This window comes from Oryctolagus cuniculus, chromosome 1 (genome assembly GCF_964237555.1).
Source record: "Oryctolagus cuniculus chromosome 1, mOryCun1.1, whole genome shotgun sequence".
NCBI lineage: Eukaryota > Metazoa > Chordata > Mammalia > Lagomorpha > Leporidae > Oryctolagus > Oryctolagus cuniculus.
Window position 1 is genome coordinate 199031386 of NC_091432.1, and position 20213 is coordinate 199051598.

At 48.3% G+C, this 20213-nt stretch overlaps 1 protein-coding gene across 1 annotated transcript; it reads left to right on the forward strand.

Moving 5' to 3' along the window:
- The first annotated feature begins 382 nt into the window (after positions 1–382).
- On the forward strand, positions 383–20146 carry CCIN (calicin). The gene has a single exon (XM_070054391.1). The coding sequence runs from the start codon at positions 776–778 to the stop codon at positions 2540–2542; it is 1767 nt and encodes a 588-aa protein (XP_069910492.1). The 5' UTR covers positions 383–775; the 3' UTR covers positions 2543–20146.
- The last annotated feature ends 67 nt before the right edge of the window (positions 20147–20213 follow it).

A 20213-nucleotide genomic window follows, 5' to 3' on the forward strand; every position in this document is an offset into this window, starting at 1 on the left:
GGAGAGAATGCCCCATTCTGCTATGGAATCAGCAGAATCAGGCTTCAGAGGACTCCACATGCTGGATCCTGCGTCCCTGCTCCAGTGAGCAGCCTCCCTCACTCCCTTTAGGCTGAAGGAGAACGGTGTCTGTGGCCATAAAGGTCAGAAGCCAGAGGACACTGCTTTTCTTCTCTGATGTCCGGGAGCCTTGGCCGATGAGGGGACTCAGCTAGTCAGAGTGGTCAGGAGTCCCCTGCAAGGGTGGACAAGTTGGGGATGACTTGGGTTTCAGGCTGGCTCTGGGGTCTTGGGCACACCTCTTCTCCTCTTAGGGCCCCAACTTCCCTCCTACAAAATGAGAGGATTCTTCTGGATGATCTGGACACTTCCCTTCCCCCACCCCTTATCTCCCCTACACAAGCCTTTCCCCAAAGTCCCACCTAAACTGCACTGAGGTTTGAAAGTCTCTGATGGGAGCTGCAGCCCATCCATGGGTTTCCTCCTGAGCTGGTCCTGAGCTGTAGGTGCCAGTAGGGCACGTGGTTGGAGTAGGGCAGGCTGGAGTGATCAGACAGGAGAAGGGCCCAGGGCTTCTGAGAAACACCCCAGGGGAGGGGCCTACATTGTGATGACCTCATCTACTCTATGACATCATCCTCTCTCCCCACCCACCCCCCACTCCTCCCTAGTCAGCTACTCTGCAAACAGCCATCAATCTGGATCCCAAAGGCCTGAGATAGTTTGTTCTCCAGTACCTGCTGGTGATCTTCTGCCTCAGCCAGCAAGAAGCACCATGAAACTGGAATTCACCGAGAAAAACTACAACAGCTTCGTGCTGCAGAACCTGAACAAACAGAGGAAACGCAAAGAGTACTGGGACATGGCCCTGACCGTGGACCACCATGTCTTCTTTGCACATCGCAACGTGCTGGCTGCTGTCTCCCCACTGGTGAAGAACCTCATCTCCAGCAACGACATGAAGACCACCGATGAGCTCTTCATCACCATCGACCCCAACTACCTGAGTCCCACCACGGTGGACCAGCTCTTGGACTACTTCTACAGTGGCAAGGTGGTCATCTCAGAGCAGAACGTGGAGGAGCTGCTGCGGGGGGCCCAGTATTTCAACACCCCGCGCCTCCGAATTCACTGCAATGACTTCCTCATTAAGTCCATCCGCCGTGCCAACTGCTTGCGCTACCTCTTCTTGGCTGAGCTGTTTGAGCTCAAAGAGGTGTCAGACTTGGCTTATTCGGGCATTCGCGACAACTTCCACTACTGGGCCAGTCCCGAGGGCTCCCTGCACTTCATGCGCTGCCCACCTGTCATCTTCGGCCGCCTGCTCCGGGATGAAAACCTTCACGTGCTCAACGAGGACCAGGCCCTCAGCGCACTCATCAACTGGGTGCACTTCCGGAAGGACGAGCGCGAGAAGTATTTCAAGAAGTTCTTCAATTACATCAATCTCAACGCGGTCTCCAACAAGACGCTCATGTTTGCCAGCAACAAGCTGATGTGCATGGACAACAGCTCAGCCCACGCCACCCTGATCGAGAGTGTCTTGATGGACCGCAAGCAAGAGCGGCCGTGCAGCCTGCTGAGCTACCAGCGGAAGGGGGCCCTGCTTGATTCGGTGGTCATTCTCGGTGGTCAGAAGGCCCACGGCAAGTTCAACGATGGCGTGTTTGCCTATATCATCCAAGAGAACCTGTGGCTGAAGCTCTCAGAGATGCCCTACCGAGCAGCAGCCTTGAGCGCCACAGCTGCCGGTCGCTACATCTACATCTCTGGTGGCACCACGGAGCAGATTTCAGGGCTCAAAACAGCCTGGCGATATGACATGGACGACAATTCCTGGACCAAGTTGCCTGATCTGCCGATAGGGCTTGTCTTCCACACTATGGTGACCTGTGGGGGGACAGTGTACTCAGTAGGTGGGAGCATTGCCCCGAGGCGGTATGTCTCCAACATCTATCGCTATGATGAGCGCAAGGAGGCCTGGTGCCTGGCAGGGAAGATGAGCATCCCTATGGATGGCACAGCGGTGATCGCCAGGGGGGACCGACACTTGTACATTGTCACCGGCCGGTGCTTGGTTAAGGGCTACATCTCCCGGGTCGGCGTAGTGGACTGCTTCGACACCAACACTGGGGACGTGGTCCAGTGTATCACCTTCCCCATTGAGTTCAACCACCGGCCCCTGCTTTCTTTCCATCAGGATAACATCCTCTGTGTGCACAGCCACCGGCAGAGTGTGGAAATCAACCTGCAGAAGATCAAGGCCAACAAGACAACCACCTCAGTGCCTCTCTTGCCCAACAACTGCCCCTTGGATGTGTCCCATGCTATCTGCTCCATTGGAGACAGCAGGGTGTTCGTATGTGGGGGTGTCACCACAGCCAACGATGTCCAGACAAAGGACTACACCATCAATCCAAACGCCTACTTGCTGGACCAAAAGATAGGCGAGTGGAAGACCCTGGCCCCCCCACCAGAGGCACTGGACTGTCCTGCCTGCTGTCTAGCCAAGCTTCCTTGCAAGATTCTTCAAAGGATTTAAACAACTTTTTAAGTGGGAGAATAAGTAGATGCATTATTATTCACAATTTAATGAGAGAGAGAAAGAGAGAAAGATGGCCTGTTGGTTCCTTCTTAGTGTTTCAGTCTATGCTATTCCTGAAGGTGGAGGTCTTGGGCTAGTGCTGCTCCCAGTGCGGGGAAATTCCAGGGTGCTGTGTTGCTGAGGACCCCCAGTGGAGGCCGCAAAGAAATCCCTGGTGGGTGGGACTGAGGCATCTCCTGGGCACTGGCCAAGGTGATGTCTAGAAAGCTCCCTATTCTTTGCCCCTGTACTCCCCATTCAGATGTCGGCTACGCTGGCAGGTAAACCTTTGCTCAGGGTTGCGGAGTTTCAGGTCCTCCGACACCCGCTTCCCTTAGGTCTTCCAGGAAGGCAGGAAAGGACCCATCCCAGGTCGGGAAAAGCAGCCTTATGGGCTGGGGAGGGAGAAGGTGCCGGGGCAAGGGGAGGGAGGCCGAAGGAACGGGGCAGGCAGTGATCTGGCTCTTGTATTGGTTGTTAGCTTTGTGTCTCATTTGTGAGAAAATTAGGGATTGCTTCCACCTCGCTTCCAGGGAGCATAAGCTCATAGAGAACTTTCTTCAGGAATCCAATGGACTGGGAGTAGAAGTGAGGCCGGGAAAGGGGAAAACAGAAGCCCAGGTCTTTAGTGGACAGAAGCCTGGGGATGAGGCAAGACGACAGGGTCAAAGAGGCAGCATGGGGTGGACTCTGGGGCCAGGTGGCCACGTTCAACCAGCTCCATCACTTACTGGATAACCCTGGGCAAACTGCTAAGATTTCTGTGCCTTGGTTTCCTTGTCTGTGAAAGCTTGTAATAAGAATGCCTACTGCACAGGGTGGATGTAAGGCTTAAATGAGTGCATGCAACATGCCCAGGATGAGCCTGGTGTGTATTAAAGTGTTACAGGAGCACTTTTTTAAATGCAGCAAAAAGAGCTGTGTGAAGGGTCCAGATTCTTGGGCCTTTTTTAAAAATTTTAAAAATATTTATTTACTTGAAAGGCAGAGTTACTGGTTCACTCCTCAGATGGCTGCAATGGCCGGGGCTAGGCTATGCCAAAAACAGGAGCCAGGAACTCATCTGGGTCTCCCATGTGGGTGCAGCGACCTAAACACTTGGGCCACCTTCTGTTGCTTTTCCCAGGCACATTAGCAAGGAGCTGGATGGGAACTGGAGCAGCCAAGACTTGAACTGGTGCCCAAATGGGATGACGATGTTGCAGACAGCAGCTTTACCCTCTAAGTCACAACACTGGCCCCAACTTGGGCTCTTAAGTAAGGCAGCCTAAAATGCTCTGTGAGACTCCCTACCTGAAAGTCTTGGTAAGCTTTCCTCCTTTCGTACTACCTGTTTACCTTTCACTCATTTCTGCCCTCACATGTAATCCTCAACAGTTTAGAAGAAATTGACCAACTCCTTGAAAACCACATACAATTTTTCTTCATCCACTCATTCACTCATGAACTTATTTATCTTTTTTCTTTCTTTTTTATTTTTTGACAGGCAGAATGGACAGTGAGAGAGAAAGACAGAAAGGTCTTCCTTTGCCATTGGTTCACCCTCCAATGGCTGCCGCGGCCGGCGCGCTGCAGCCAGCACACCGCACTGATCTGAAGGCAGGAGCCAGGTGCTTCTCCTGGTCTCCCATGGGGTGCAGGGCCCAAGCACTTGGGCCATCCTCCACTGCACTCCCGGGCCACAGCAGAGAGCTGGCCTGGAAGAGGGGCACTTATTTATCTTTTCATTCATTTATTCACACACACACACACACACACACACACACACACCATTCACTGAAGCCTGCTCTCTGTGCCAGGTCCCTGTTCCAGGGCCTAGACCAGGACATGACAGTCTGCATGCCAGGAACTGAGCACCTATACTAATACCATTCAGCAGCAAATGTGAATGCAAGCCACATGTGTGGGTTACATTTTTCTAGCAGCCATGTTACCAAAGTGAAATTAATTTTTTTTTTTTTTATTTTTTGACAGGCAGAGTGGACAGTGAGAGAGAGAGAGACAGAGAGAAAGGTCTTCCTTTGCCGTTGGTTCACCCTCCAATGGCCGCCGCGGCCGGCGCGCTGCGGCCGGCGCACCTCGCTGATCCGATGGCAGGAGCCAGGATCCAGGTGCTTTTCCTGGTCTCCCATGGGGTGCAGGGCCCAAGCACCTGGGCCATCCTCCACTGCACTCCCTGGCCACAGCAGAGGGCTGGCCTGGAAGAGGGGCAACCGGGACAGAATCCGGCGCCCCGACCGGGACTAGAACCCGGTGTGCCGGCGCCGCAAGGCGGAGGATTAGCCTAGTGAGCCGCGGCGCCGGCCTAAGTGAAATTAATTTTAATAACACTTTATCTGACCCAATACATCCAAAGTATTTCCATTTAACATGTAAGCAATGTAAAATTTATCAAGATACTCAATATTCCTTCTTTCCCCCATGCTAAGTGGACAGGATCGGGTGCACAGCTCAGTGCAGTCTCACAGCTGTGATGTCCCTGCAACATCAGTGGCTACTGCACTGGACCACACAGGACACTTCAGACATCCTCCTCATTCATGATTCAGAAGGGCTCCACCTCCTTCTTCCCACTTCCTCCTGCTCAGCCAGCTCCGCACCACCCTGCCAGCTGCTGGGCGGCCTCTCTCCTCCAAGCCCACTCCCAGCCTGCCCCTGCCAAGGCTTATTCTGACCTTGGACTTCACAGCTGACCCTCTCCCCCTTGGGATTTCTCCCACATCTTGCACTCCTCCAACCCTGGGGAGCCCCCACCACTGCCCACCTCCCAGCTGGAAGAGCAGGCTGTCTTCTCTCCACGGACTGAGCTCAGCTGTGCCTCCGTCCCTCCCAGGCGCAGCAGCCCACTCCCTACACCAGTCCTCACAGCCCGTTCTCCTGCCTGCCCTGGCCTGTCCTGTCCCTCCCTCCCTCCTTTCTCCCAGTGCTCAGCCACTTACCTCTCTTTCTGCCACGAGATCCCCAGATAAACAACAGTCCTATGACCTGAGCTCCATGAGCAGTCTCACGTCCACCCCACGCTCAGCACAGCTTCTGCTCCCTGGCATGACCTCAGAGGGAGACTTGTCCTTCCCCGATTCCAAGCCAATCCCTCCCGGCTCTGGGTTCTGCCATCGCCCAACATCTAGGGTCCTCAGTCCCCCCTCTCCACACTCTCCTCCTGGCTCCTTCTCTTCATTCCATAAACATCCTGGAGGGCTCATAAACACAGAGCCGCCTCAGCTCTGAGCCCGCCTCTTGCTACCTTCCCCTCTATTACCTCGGGAGAGCGTCCTTAAATGTTGTCTTGCTCTGTGGCCCTGCCCCCACTTCTGAATGGGTGCTAGCCTACACAGTCTGGATGGTCACCGCCTCACCACCAAGCTGTGTTCTGACAACACTGGCCTCTGGGCTGGGCCATACTGACCACTGCCACCTGTATCAAAACCGCTCGGTGCTGGCTAAAATGGGCAGGCTCTGGCACAGTAGGGTGCTAAGTTGATATATTGGCCAGTGTCTCCCTCCCTTGCATCCTTCTCTGCTTCCTTCCTTCCTTTCCCCTCCCCACATTAAAACCAGACCCCGAGGCTGAGGCAAGCAGGACCCGTCACCTTGTGGAGGCTGGCACAGCTGACATTGAGCAGGAATCAGAGGCAAATCCTTGGCTTTGGCTGCTAAGGAAACTTGGCATTTGTGGCAGAGAGCATGGTCTTGAAGGATAAGGCTTTTGAATTACAACCTAGGTCTTCAAGTTGTGAAGTCTTTCTAAGGGATTCCAGCCATGTATAATTTAGAGGGAATCTGTTTCAAGACCCTCAACTTCTTTCCTAAAATTGTCTGAGAAGACATTTGTGTGAAGGTTCCACTTCAGTTCTTTTCCCACTGCTCCTTTCCAAATGGTCCTTTACACACACACACACACACACAATGGGGGGGGGTGGCAGAGGGCTTTGCCTTTCCCAAATACTCCTAGGATGCGTTGCCCTGGGATGCCACATAAGAGCTAAAACTGGGGTCAGTGAAGGCCCTTTCAGCATGATACCACTACTATTCAATTTTCTATTTTTTTCTGTTCTTCCTTCCTATACAGTATTTCTGTTAGGTGTGAAGTCCGGTGTTTAAAACTGGGGTATTTTGGTACAAGTTGGCTTGTTCAGAAATGCACAATAATATAGTGGAATGATGACCTATTTTTAAAAGACTTACTGAACTATGAATCACATACTATACAATTCACTCATTGAACGTATGCAAGCAACTCAGTGGCTTTTAGTATATACACAGAGCTGTGCAGTATCACTACAGTGAATTTTAGAATATTTTTGTTACTCCAAAAGAAACCTCACATCCTTCCAGCCCTAAGCCACCACTAACCTCCTTTCTGTCACTATGCATCTGTTTATTTTGTACATTTAATATAAATGAATCATACAACATGGGACCTTTTATCTGGCTTCTTTCACTTAGCATTTTTTTTAAGATTTTTATTTATTTATTTGAGAGGTACAGTTACAGACAGAGAGAGAGAGACAGAGAGAAAGGTCTTCCATCTGCCAGTTCATTCCCTAAATGGCCACAACAGCCAGAGCTGGGATGATCCAAAGCTAGAAGGCAGGAGCCAGGAGCTTCCTCTGGGTCTCCCACGCAGGTGCAGGGGCCCAAGTATTTGGGCCATCTTCCACTGCTTTCCCAGGCCATAGCAGAGAGCTGGATTAGAAGAAGAGCATTGGCCGGCGCCGTGGCTCAATAGGCTAATCCTCTGCCTTGCGGCGCCGGCACACTGGGTTCTAGTCCCGGTCGGGGCGCTGGATTCTGTCCTGGTTGCCCCTCTTCCAGGCCAGCTCTCTGCTGTGGCCCGGGAGTGCAGTGGAGGATGGCCCAAGTCCTTGGGCCCTGCACCCGTATGGGAGCCCAGAAGCACCTGGCTCCTGTCTTCGGATCAGCGCGGTGCGCCAGCCGCGGCAGCCATTGGAGGGTGAACCAACGGCAAAAAGGAAGACCTTTCTCTCTGTCTCTTACTCTCTCACTGTCCACTCTGCCTGTCAAAAAAAAAAAAAAAAAAAAAAAAAAAAAAAAAAAAAAAAAGAAGAGCAGCCAGGACTAGAACTGGTGCCCATTTGGGATGCCAGTGCTGCAGGTGGAAGCTTTAGCCCACTACGCCACAGCGCTAGCCCAACTTAGCATATTTTTAAAGCCAATCCATGCTGTGGCGCGTGCCAGGACTGCACTCCATTGTGTGGATACACCATATTTTGTTTACTTGTTTATCAGCTGGCAGACAGTGAGGTTATTTCCATCTTCAGCCATTATGAGTATTGCTGTTTTAAAGATGAATGTACAAGTTTTTATGTGGACATGTGTCTTCATTTCTTTTGGGTAAATACTAGGAGTGGAATTGCTGGATCACATATTAACTATGTTTAACCATTTGAGGAACTGCCAGATTGCGTTCCAAAGCAACTGCCTCATTTTATGTTCCCACTAGCACCGGATGAGGGTTTCAGTCTTTCCCCATCGTTGCCAACATGTATCAGTCTTTCCCATTCTCACCAGTGTGAAGTGGAATCTGTGTGTTTGATTTGCATTCTCTGATGGCTGATCACGGTGAACACATTTCACGGCCTTCTTTGGTGATGACTGTTTAATAACCTTGCCTCTTCCACGCCCGAGTGGTATCCAAGAAAGCTTTACTTGCGAGGAAGAGTTCCGTAAGGACCAAAGTCGAGACGGCTAGGGAAGGTCGCAGAGCAGTCCACTCAGCACAGAACCCCGGCAGGTCTCCATGCCCTCCCTGCCTGTCTCTCAGAGAGCCAGAATGTTGCAGGTGTGTCAGGGCATGCTGGGAAACACCTGCTCCCAAGCATGTCCTCGCATTTTCTCAGTAACAGTCAAAAGCTCCTATTCTCTCATGTCCAGCTGCACATTTTACATCATTTAAAAGATAGAAAAAAATTCCACACTGACTCCTTAAAAGATCAATGTCACATCTCTGAACAAGAGGAAATATATTGCATGCAAGTTAAAATGCTTATTCAGACTTTTAAGAAACATTTTAAGCCTTTTTTTTTTTAACCATGAATACACACATTGAAAAGCACAAGGTACATACTGGTATGGTTTGAATGACAGTAAATGTCCATGTAACCATGATTCACTTCAAGAAACAACATTGCCAGGACTCCCTGAAGCCCCCTCCCCGATTAGAGCCCCTTTGTTCCCATCTGATCTTTATGACCATGTGCTCTCCTTGCTTTTCTGTACCATTTTACCATCCAAGTAGGCATTTCTTTCAATGTAGTTTAGTTTTGCTTGTTTCTGAACTTCACAGAAGAAAACAAACAACTATTTTGTGTCTGGCTACTTTCACTCAAAGTTACGTTTTTCTAATTTACCCATGTGGTTCCAAGTCAGTGTGGTTCTTCCCAATCCACTTCTGTATTTTATCATATTAACTTTTTTATTTTCCTGTAGATGGACAGACACTTGGTTGGCTTCCTCTTCAGGCAATTGTAAACAATACTAATTTTAGGACAGTGTCTTGGTGCACACGTACTCAGGCTTGTCTAGGGGATATGCCTAGGAGTACAAGTGCTGTCTTCATTGCTGGGTAACACCGAGCTACTCTGCAAAGTGATCATGCCAACATCCACTGTCACCGGCGGGGTATGCAAACTCCTCTTGCTCTGCGTGCTTGCCGATACTTGGTGCTATCAGATTTTTTAGTTACATCCAGTCTTAAGTGCAACGCAGTGTGATTTTAATTTGCATGTTCCTGATTGTGAATTAAGTAGGGCTTCTTCTCATGTTTATTGCCAATTTTGATTTCTTCTTTTGTGAACTTGGCTTCTTTTTTCTACTTGGTTTACTTTCTCTTACTTTGTAGGGATTCTAAACTATATTCTGGATATAAATCCTATATGTGACACATAGTAAATATCTTCTCCCTCTCTGGGACTTGCCTTTCACTCTTAATGATTATTTGAATTTTAATTAACCCGACTTGTCTTATTTTTTTATCACTGTTTGATACCTGAAGAAGTTATTCTCTACCATGAGGATAGTATTCCTTTATATAAGAGGTCTTCAAAAGGTTCACAGAAAACACATCGTGAAAAATCTGTGCATGGATTTTTAAAATTTTGTACCAAAGTAAATTCTTTCTTTAATTCCATTTCCAGAAAATTTAAAGATTTATTATTCATTATTTATAAGGCGGGGTGAGGGAGAGATAGAGAGTGAGAGAGAGACTTCCATCTGCTGCCTTTACTTCCTAAATGCCTGCAATAGCCAGAGCTGGGCTGGGTCCAATCCAGGAGCCCAGAACTCCATCCAGGTCTCATGTGGGTGGCGGGAACTCAAGTACTTGTTTCATTACCTGCTTCTCCCCAGGTGCGTTAGCAGGAAATCTGATCAGAGGCAGAGGTGGGACTCCATCTCAGGCAATCTGATTTGGGATTTGGACATCCCAAGCAGTGGCTTAAGCTAATGTGCCACAATGCCTGTCTGCCATGAACTTTCTAAAGTCCCTTCATATTATCTTCTGCAAGCAGTATTGTGTTCCTTTTCATATTTGGGTCCATAATCTACATGGAATTGATTTGTCTGTATCTATTAGGTTGGGTCCAACTTAATTTCTTTCCAAATGGATATTCAATTGTCCCAGTACCCATTTTCCTGCTTCTATGCAGTGCCACCCTAGTTGTAAATCATGTGTCCATATATGGATGGATGCATTTATGAGCTCTCTTATTTCATTGGCCTACTTGTCTGACATACCAATAACACAGTCTCCATCACTATAGCTTTATCATATCCTATGTAGTTAAGAATTCGGTTGTCAAGATCCACAAAAGAACGAAAGAGAGAGGAGAGAGAGAGATGGATTTAAGATTTTGGTTGTGATTGTGATGAACCTTTAATTTTTTTTTTTTTTTTATTTGAGAGGCAGAAAGAGAACTCCAATCCACTGGAGGCTAAATATTCCCAGTGGATGGATGGGGCAGGGCTGGAGCTGGAGCTGGCGCTGGAGCCAGGAACTTGGAATACCATCTGACCCTTCCACATTGGTGACAGGAACCCACAGGGTCCACCTCGGCAGGAAGCTCCAGTCGGGAACCATAGTCAGGAATCAAACCTAGTTACTCTGCTTTGGAATGAAGGCATCCTATCCACTATGCTAAACACCAACTCCTGTGCAGAATTTATAGAATGATTTAGACAAAACTGGTATGCTTACAACACTGTGATAATGACTTGTCAAAAGCTTTTTATACCTCTATTGAAATAAGCATACCTCTTCTTCTTTAAGCTACTAATAGGATAAGTTACTTCCATTAATTTGCCATTGTAAAACCATCCTTCCATTCCTACGGAAAACCTAACTTGGCTTTGACATATTACATACTTGCATTTTTATATGAAAGATGTTTTATATAGTCATTGGGTTCAGTGCAGACTCGTCCCGCGAGGTCCACACTGCCGGGATGCTGGGACAACGGCGTTCTTTGACAAGAAGCGCCGGAGACAAGTTTCGGTGAGCATGTCTGCTTCATTAACAAGCAAGCACACCTTTTAAAGGGCAGGCAGAAGGGGCGGAGCTAATTCAGGGCAACACTAATTCTATAGGATAGAGCCGATATTGGCGCCACTGTGCTTCTCCAATCAGCTTGAAGGTCACACAGGCTATGGTAGCCTTCCTGATGGGCCTGGGCCACATCCGGGAGCAATTTTCCTGATTGGCAGAAGGGGGTGTGTGTGCCTGGGGTTCCTGCCACCTGCCAGCAGTCAGGCTAACCCCCTGCATGGGCTAGGCAGGCAGTCTCACAGGATCACCCACAGTTCAGTAATTATATAACTCACTTTAGATACTGATAGGTTCCATTCACTATGTATTCACTCAGGTTTTTTAATGTGTAAAATCACCATACAATAAAATAGAATTTTTTGGTGAATAGTTCTATAATTTTTAGACATTGTATAGATTCACATAACTGCCACCACAATAAAGATACAGAACATTTTCATGGCATAAGTTAAAATGTATGTGTATAAGAAATTGCCAGACTGGGCTGGCGCCGTGGCTCACTAGGCTAATCCTCCACCTTGCGGCGCCGGCACACCGGGTTCTAGTCCCGGTCAGGGCGCCGGATTCTATCCCGGTTGCCCCTCTTCCAGGCCAGCTCTCTGCTGTGGCCAGGGAGTGCAGTGGAGGATGGCCCAAGTGCTTGGGCCCTGCACCCCATGGGAGACCAGGATAAGTACCTGGCTCCTGCCATTGGATCAGCGTGGTGCGCCGGCCGCAGCGCGCCGGCCGCGGCGGCCATTGGAGGCCATTGGAGGGTGAACCAACGGCAAAAGGAAGACCTTTCTCTCTGTCTCTCTCTCTCTCACTGTCCACTCTGCCTGTCAAAAAAAAAAAAAAAAAAAAAAAAAGAAAGAAAGAAATTGCTAGACTGTTTTTCAAAGTGGCTATACCATTTTTTAATTTCCATCAACAAAATTCTAGTTCCACATCCTCATCAGCACTTGACACAGCAATATATCTCCATCCCACCCTCCCTCCTAACCACCAAAGCCTCTGGTAACCACCATTCTGTAAAATCAACTTTTTAACATTCTATGAATGCAATGGTAGTATTTGCCTTTCTGTGTTTTTTTTTTTTTCACTTAACATAATGTTCTCCAGTTTCATCTATGTTGTCTCAAGTGACAGGATGTAATTTTTTTTTAAAGACTTATTTATTTCTTTTGAAAGAGCTACAGAGAGAGGAAGGGAGGGAGAGAGTCTTCCACCTGCTGTTTCATTCCCCAGATGGCTGCAATGGCCAGGGCTGGGCCAGGCCGAAGCAAGGAGCCAGGTGTTTCTTCCAGGTGTCCCATGTGGATGGCAGGGGCCCAAGCACTTGAGCTTTTCCCAGGCCACTAGCAGGGAGCTGGCTCATAGTGGAGCAGCCGAGACACGAACCGGTGCCCATATGGGATTCTGGTGTCGCAGGAAGAAGCTTTACCCTGCTACACCACAACGCCAGCTCGTGGAAGAAATTTTTCTAACAGAGAGAACCTGTTTCTGCATTTGGCAGGCAGTCAGGCTGAGCGCGCTGGAAAGCCTTAATCACTTGACTTCAATCAAAGATGTTTATGATTGGCAGCTGAGCTCTAGCCTATTTTCATCTTTACTCCTACTGTGTAGCCCTTCTGGACTCCAACACAAAGCCTGGTCCATTTACCAGGGTCCCTCTTTCTTGGTGGACTCTCAACTATTTTCTTACCCATAGCCTTGTCTGCTGAAAGCTCTTCTCAGCTTCTCAGTATTTGCTTTTGGAACAAGCTCCTCGCGGGGTGGGTGACTGGTACAGTAGTTAAGACTGCTTGGGGTGTCCACATCCCATGTCAGAGTGCCTGAGTTCAAGTCCCGGCTCCACCTCTTTGTCTAGTTTCCTGGTAACGCGCACCCTGGGAGGCAGCAGGTGATGGCTCAACTAGCTGGGGATGCTGCCACCCACATGGGTGACCCAGATTGAGTTCCCAGCTCCTGCATGGGGCGTGGTCTGTCCCCTGCTGTTTGTGAACATTTAGGGAGTGAACCAGCAGATGGGAGCTATCTGTATCTCTCAACCTTTCAAACTAAGTTTTAAAATAGACTTTTTTTTTTAATCTCCTTGAGAGGAAAAGTGGCTCCAAACGTCAGGCTTGCTGTTTTTGGCTTCCCTCCTCTCCTAGAACTTGTGCCCACAACTCCTCACTGCCTTGGTGTGCTCCTCTGATGCCTGCAGATTGTAGAAACGTTTTTTTGCCCAACTCTTCCAGTTTTTCTCAGTAGATACACTGGACCTAAGAATGTTGCTCGCCATTACTAGAAGTAGAATGCCTGTCTCCTTGGCCTCAGACGTCTGTTCAATGTCTCCTGAATGTCGCATAGTTTCCTATGTTCACTTCTCACTCTTATTTGCCTCAACCCCTGCCCCAAACCACCCAACCTGCTCTCTGCAGTGGTTATTTCTGCTCATGGTTTCCCAAGCTGTACCTCAACCTATGAGTCCCCTCCCTCGGCCTTCTTCTCCCTACTCACCCCCCACAGCTGTCTTTCCTACACCCTTCCCTGCCTTCAGAGTCCTCTTGAATGTGTACACTGCCTCAGCTGCCATGTAATTCTTCCAAAAGAGGATTCTGACCAAGTCACTGCCTGCTTAAAGCCCTTCAAAGTCTCCTCACAGCCGCTGCAATCAATGGAAGACTGGTCTTCGGCTGGTTCCTCAGGCCCTCCATGACTCGGCTTTCCATCATTTGGCCCCAACACATTCTCTCCAGCTACATGCATCCGCTGTCCTGATTCTTCCATCATCCAGCCAAACCACTTCCCTGAATACAGCACCAACCTCTGCCCAGAGTATCCTTTCTTCACCTCTCTCCTGGTCCACTTTGTTACCTGTAACAGGATACCTGATGCTGGGTAATGGATAAGAGACTTATTCGGCTACGATTCTGGTGGCTGGAAGTCCATACAACCTGGCCATGACACAACATGGCAGAAGGCATCACACGGTGAGAGCATATGCAAGAGGGAGTGGTCACATGACAAGACAGCAAGCAAGAGGAGGGGCCAGGCTTGGTCTCTTATAACAACTCAATCTCCAGGGAACTAACCTATCATTCCTGGGAAACCTAAGCCGCTCCTCAAGATTAGCACTAATCCCTTTACAAAGGCAGTTGCGACCCAATCACCTCCCACTAGGCCCTCCTACCTTCAATACTATTTCATTGAGGACCAACACATGAACCTTGGGGGGGTTCTTTCACAAACCTCTTCTGCTAGGATCCGTCTCAAATGCTACATTCCATCAACAAAAAATTTATTAAGTACCTGCTGCAGGCCAGGCGTAATGTTAGACTCTAAAAATACAAAGATGACCAAAGCAGACATGGCCCCTGTGCTACACTATAGGTCTGTTGAGAGAAACAGACACTGAGAAAGTACATACATATCTCCTACACTTTCCCAGTGCTTGCTCTCAACCAAGACTAGCCTCCCCCACCCTTGCCACTTCCCCAATCACCACCAGCACATATTTTTCAGTAATTTACACTCCTTTCTTACTGCCACTCTCCTGGTTAAGACTTTATTAATTATTTTGCTTTAAAGGGTGGGAGCTGTGTCCTAATCTCTCACCCAGGACCCTTAAGAAACAACTGTGCGATCTTGGATCTGGCCCTGGGAGAGTGCTGAAGAAGAAGAATCCCACACAGGTCTAACCTTTGCCTCCCCCCAGAATCCAAGGCTCTTCCCTGATACGTTGCCCAGTACTTCCCTCTCCCTATCCTCCCATCCCAATCAGGCCAGGAGCTCCCCTCACTATTAGCTCTTGGCTCCTACTGCTCTGGAAGTCCTGGCTAGCCCCCTTTTCCAATCCTCAACCCCAGCTCTCTTCACCTCTTACATGTTTTATGTTCTCAGAGTCTTAGGACAGCTGGTTGGACTCACTCTGAATCCACAGGTCTAAAATGAAATAATCTTAGTTATTATTTTATTTATTTATCTGAAAGGCAGAGTTACAGAAAGAGAGACAGAGAGAAGGAGGGAGAGACAGAGAGAGAAAGAGCAATCTTCCATCTGCTGGTTCAATCCCCAAATGGTCTTAACAGCCAGGGCTGGGCCAGGCTAAAGCCAGGAGCCAGGGGCTTCTTTCAGCTTTTCCATGTGGGTTGCAGGGGCCCAAGGACTTGGACCATCTTACACTGCTTTCCCAGGGATATTAGCAAGGAGTTGGATCAGAAGTGGAACAGCTGGGACATGATCTGGTACCCATAAGGGTCGCCAGCACTGCAGCACGGCTTAACCCACTGTGCTACAGTGCTTGCCCCAATCATCTTAATTTTTAAAAAATATTTTACTTTTATACACTTGAAAGGCAGAACAACAGAATACAAAGACACACACAAAGAAAGAAAGGGAGAGAGAGATCTTCCATTCGCCATTTCACTTCCCCAAATGCCCACCACAACTAGGGCGGGGTCAGGCCAAAGCCTGGAGACCGGAACTCCCTCCAGGTCTCCTGGGTGGATGGCAGGGTCCTCCTAATCACTTGAGCCACTATCTACTGCTTCCCAGAATGCATTAGCAAAAAGCTATTTCAGAAGTGGAGGAACAAGGACTCAAACTGGCACTCCCAATATGGGATGTGGGAGTCCCAAGCAGCAGCTTAACCCACTGCACCACAACACCCGCCCCCAAATAGTCTTTGTAATGGTTAATTTTAGTGTCAGCTTGGCTAGGCCATATGGTTGGCTGAATACTATTCTAGCTTAGATGTTTCTGTGAAAATGTGTTTTCAAGAAAAGATTAATGTGGGTAGGCTTCATCCAATTAGTTAAAGGCTTTCACAGGAAAAAAGACTGATCTCTCCTGTGTAAGGAATTCTGTCAGTAGACTTCCTTCAGACTGCAACTGCGGTCTGGGTCTCCAGCCTGCTGGCCTCCCTCAGGTGACTCAACTCCCTAAAATAAATCTATGTGTGATACACACGCACATACATACAGACACACACAATTATGGACCAAATGTTTGTGTCCTTTGAAATTCATATGATGAAGCCCTAAACCCCAGTGTGGCTGTATTTGGAGATAAGGCCTCTAGGGAAGTAATTAGAGGTAAATGAGGTCGTGAGGGTGAGACTCTGATCCAACAGGATTAACATCCTCATGGAAGGAGACACCAGAGAAGAGGCCATGTGAGCACATAATGGAAGGTGGGCACGTGCAAACCAGGAAGAGAGTCCTCACTGGACACCAACTGGACCAGAGCTTCGATCTTGGACTTACTAGCAGAACTGTGAGAAAATAAATGTGTACTGTTTAAGCCACCTGGTGTAAGACATATTATTTCCCAGCAGACTAATATATATATATATACATAGATACATATTTATACATCTCCTATTTGTTCTGTTTCTCTGGAGATCCCTAATTACTGACAGAGTCCTCCTGGATCATACTTGGTCATTATCTACTACCATTTTTTAAAAAAATTATCCTTTATTTGAGAGGCAGACAGCCAGACAGAATCTTCCATCTGCTGGTTCACTCCCCAAATGCCTACAAAAGCCAGGGCTGGGCCAGGCCAAAGCAAGGAGCTTAAAATGCAATCCAGGTCTCCCATGTGGGTGACAAGAGAACCAAGTATTTGAGTCTCTGCTGCCTCTCAGGGTATGCGTTAGCAGGAAGCTGGAACTGGAAGCAGAGCTGGACCTTGAACCCAGGCACTCCCATATGGGATGTTGGTGTTCTCAGCAGCACCATTTTTTTTTTAAGATTTATTTATTTATCTGAAAGTCAGAATTACAGAGAGAGAGAGAGAGAGAGAGAGAGAGAGAGATCTTCCATCTGCTGATTCACTCCCCAAATGGCCACAACAGCCAGAGCTGAGCTGATCTGAAGCCAGGAGTCCAGAGCTTCTTCTGGATCTCCAACATGGGTGCAGAGGCCCAAGCAATTGGGCCATCTTCTGCTGCTTTCCCAGGAGCATTAGCAGGGAGCTGGATCAGAAGTGGAGCAGCTGGGACTCGAACCTGTGGCAATATGGGATGCCAACACTGCAGGCAACAGCTTTACCTGCTATGCCACAGCACCAGCCCTCAATTTTTTTTTTAAGATTTATTTATTTGAAAGACAGTATGACACAGGGAGACAGGGAGAGAGGGAGAGAGGGAGAGAAAGGAAGGGGAAGAGGATTCATTCCCCAAATGGCTATAACCTCCAGTGTTAGGCCAGGCTGAAGCCAGGAGCCAGGAACTCCATATGGGTCTCTCATGTGGATCTCAAGAACTCAAGTAATTAATCAATCCATCATTTGTTGCTTTCCATATGCATTAGCAGGGAGCTGAACTGGAATCAGAATAGCCGGGACTGGAACCGGTACTTCAGTGTGGTATGTGGGGATCTCAAGTGGTGGCTTAACCCACTGTGCCACAACGCCCAACCCAAGCAGCACCTTAACGACTGTGCTAAACATCCACTCCTTCTCAGCCCATCATCTTTTCCACCACTACCTCCTCCTCTCCTATAACTTCAACCTCTCCCAGTTCTCAACATACAAACATATTCAACCTTCTCCTATTAAAACATCTCTACAACCTTACATCCCTTTACCCTTTTCTCACTGAGAGTTTTTCTGTCTTCTACATTCATACTTGCCCTTACTTCTCCTTTCTTATTACACAGAATTCTTTTCTTTAAAGATCTATTTATTTATTTGAAATTCAGAAATAGAGAGAGAGAGGTAAAGAGAGAGAGAGAGAGAGATCTTCCATCTGCTGGTTCACTCCCCAAATGGCCACAGTGCTGGCCCAGAATTATTTAAGTCACAGAAACATGATTCAAAATTACCTCAGAGAAAAAAACTGTTTTTTTTTTTTTTCATAGAACCAAAGAGTACAGAAGTAGATCTTAAATTTCAAGCATGGCTGAACCCAGGTCCCCAGTGTACAGGAGGTTGTCTTTCTCATTCTCTGTCCTCCTCTATGTTGACTTTATTCTCAGACTGATTCCTCTTGGTGGCAAGATGTCTACCAGAAGCTCCAAGTTTACATATTATCTGCTTGTCAGTCCCAAAAGAAAGAATTCTTTTTCCCCAGAGATTCTAGCAACAGTCCTGGAATTGAGTCTCATGAGCCTACCTTGACTCAACTGTCCATGGCTGAACCAATCATCCGGCCAGGGGATGGAATGTTCTAATTGGCCAGCCCCAGGTCACATGGAGGCAGCCAGTTCAACCAAACCATACAACTGAAAATGAGAATGGTTCCTCATAGGAATATTGTGATGCTGGCATCAGAAGAAATGGATGGAAAAAGCAAAACTACAATGTCGACAACACTTTCACTCCTAGCATTCACACCTCTAAATTCTCACATATTAGACCCCCAATACTGAGTCTTCCCTCATAGCTTTACTTGCTACGCCACAATGCTGGCCCGATTTCTCCAGAGAGAGAGATATCTCCCCATCAGCTGGTTCACTCCCCAAATGTCCACAATGGCCAGGACTGGGCTGGTCTAAGCTGGGAGCCAGAATTTATTCCAGATTCCTGGTGGGAGCCCAATTACTTGAGCCATCGCCTCTGCCCACTAAGGTCTGCACCAGCAGGAAGTTGGGGTCAGCAGCTGGACCCGGGCACCAAATCCAGACTCAGACAACTTAACTGTCAGGGCAGAGGCCTGCTTCAGATCCTAAACTTTTTAACTTTCTTGAATGTTTTTCTTCAAAACTTTCCTGCACTCTGAACCTAAAGTGGTTTTAAAAATGAATATAAGTGGGGCCAGCACAGTGGTGTAGCAGGTAAAGTCGCTGCCTGTGGTGCCAGCATCCCACGTGGGTGCCAGTTCGAGTCCCAGCTGCTCCACTTCCGATCCAGTTCTCTGCTATGGCCTGGGAAAGCAGCAGAAGATGGCCTGGGTGCTTGGGCCCCTGCACCCACCTGGGAGACCCAGAGGAAGCTCCTGGCTCCTGGCTTTGGATTGGAACAGCTCTGGCCGTTGTGGCCATCTGGGGAGTGAACCAGCAGATGGATGACCTCTCTCTCTGCTCTCTGTAACCCTGCCTTTCAATAAATAAATCAAGAAATGTCTTTTTTTAAAAAATAAATAATTTTTAGGTAAATAGCTCTCTGTCAAAACACAGGTATTTATTTTTTTTAAAATCACCTTCTTGTCCCTTGCTGACTTCACTCTGGAGGCATCTCTGACCTCTAGTTGGTTTCTTTCTATTTTTGGCTTTTACTTTTTAGGGTGGTGGTGGTGTGGAGGATCTTTCTGTTGGCCACTCTTCAACATGAGCATGATGAACTGGGATCACTGTTGTTTCTACGGTGTTGACATTAGTCATGTTAGCAACCTGTCTCTGATGTAAAAGAAACGCTGAAAGAGCTTTCCTTCTAAAGAAAGCTCCTGCTGTCCTTAGCTGAGAAAGGTCCATACCAGAGGGTGTGGCTGGTACCCTCAGGGAAGTCCCCAAGAGACCTGGGTTTCCTCCTGGCCACTGGCTCCCTCCCAAACACCCAGGCCACAGTGTCCCCAAGAAGCAGGCCACCCTAAGGGATTTTCCAGTTTAGGAAAACGTCTGTCTTGCTCTGAAATGGTGCACTGGTTGCACAATGCTTTGCCAAGGATTTGTTCGTCTTTTAGTGAATACTTATGGAGGAGATCAATTGATCAGAGTGAATCAATTACATTTAAGTCAAGTCTGCCGTAAAGGAGCAAATTATGAATGAATTAAATATTTAAAAAAGATTTTTTTAAAAAGCCAGCAGCATAGATCCTAAAAAGGATTCCCTTTTCCGATAATCCCGGGAAGGAGGCAGCGCAGGATCCGTGTTCCATTTTACAAACGAGGAAACTGAGGTTCAGAAAACCTAAGTGGCTTATCTCTTCTGTGGCTGGCCAACTGCGGCCGGCCGAACGACCCCTCACCTTCCGGCGCAGCACTCCAGTCCCCTCAGAAGCGGCTGTTCCCGGACAGTCCAGCTCCCGAGGGCCGCGAGGAGTACGCCGCTTTCCGTCAGTCGGCACTTCCGCCTCCCTGGCCCGGGGGCTCACCTCCTTCACCTCCGAATCACGAGTTGTCGGCGGCGGCCCGCCCCTCCGACTGCTGATTGGGTAGC

Excerpts from the sequence above, each read along its gene's own strand:
- CCIN (XM_070054391.1), top strand. The coding sequence starts at position 776 with ATGAAACTGGAATTCACCGAGAAAAACTACAACAGCTTCGTGCTGCAG.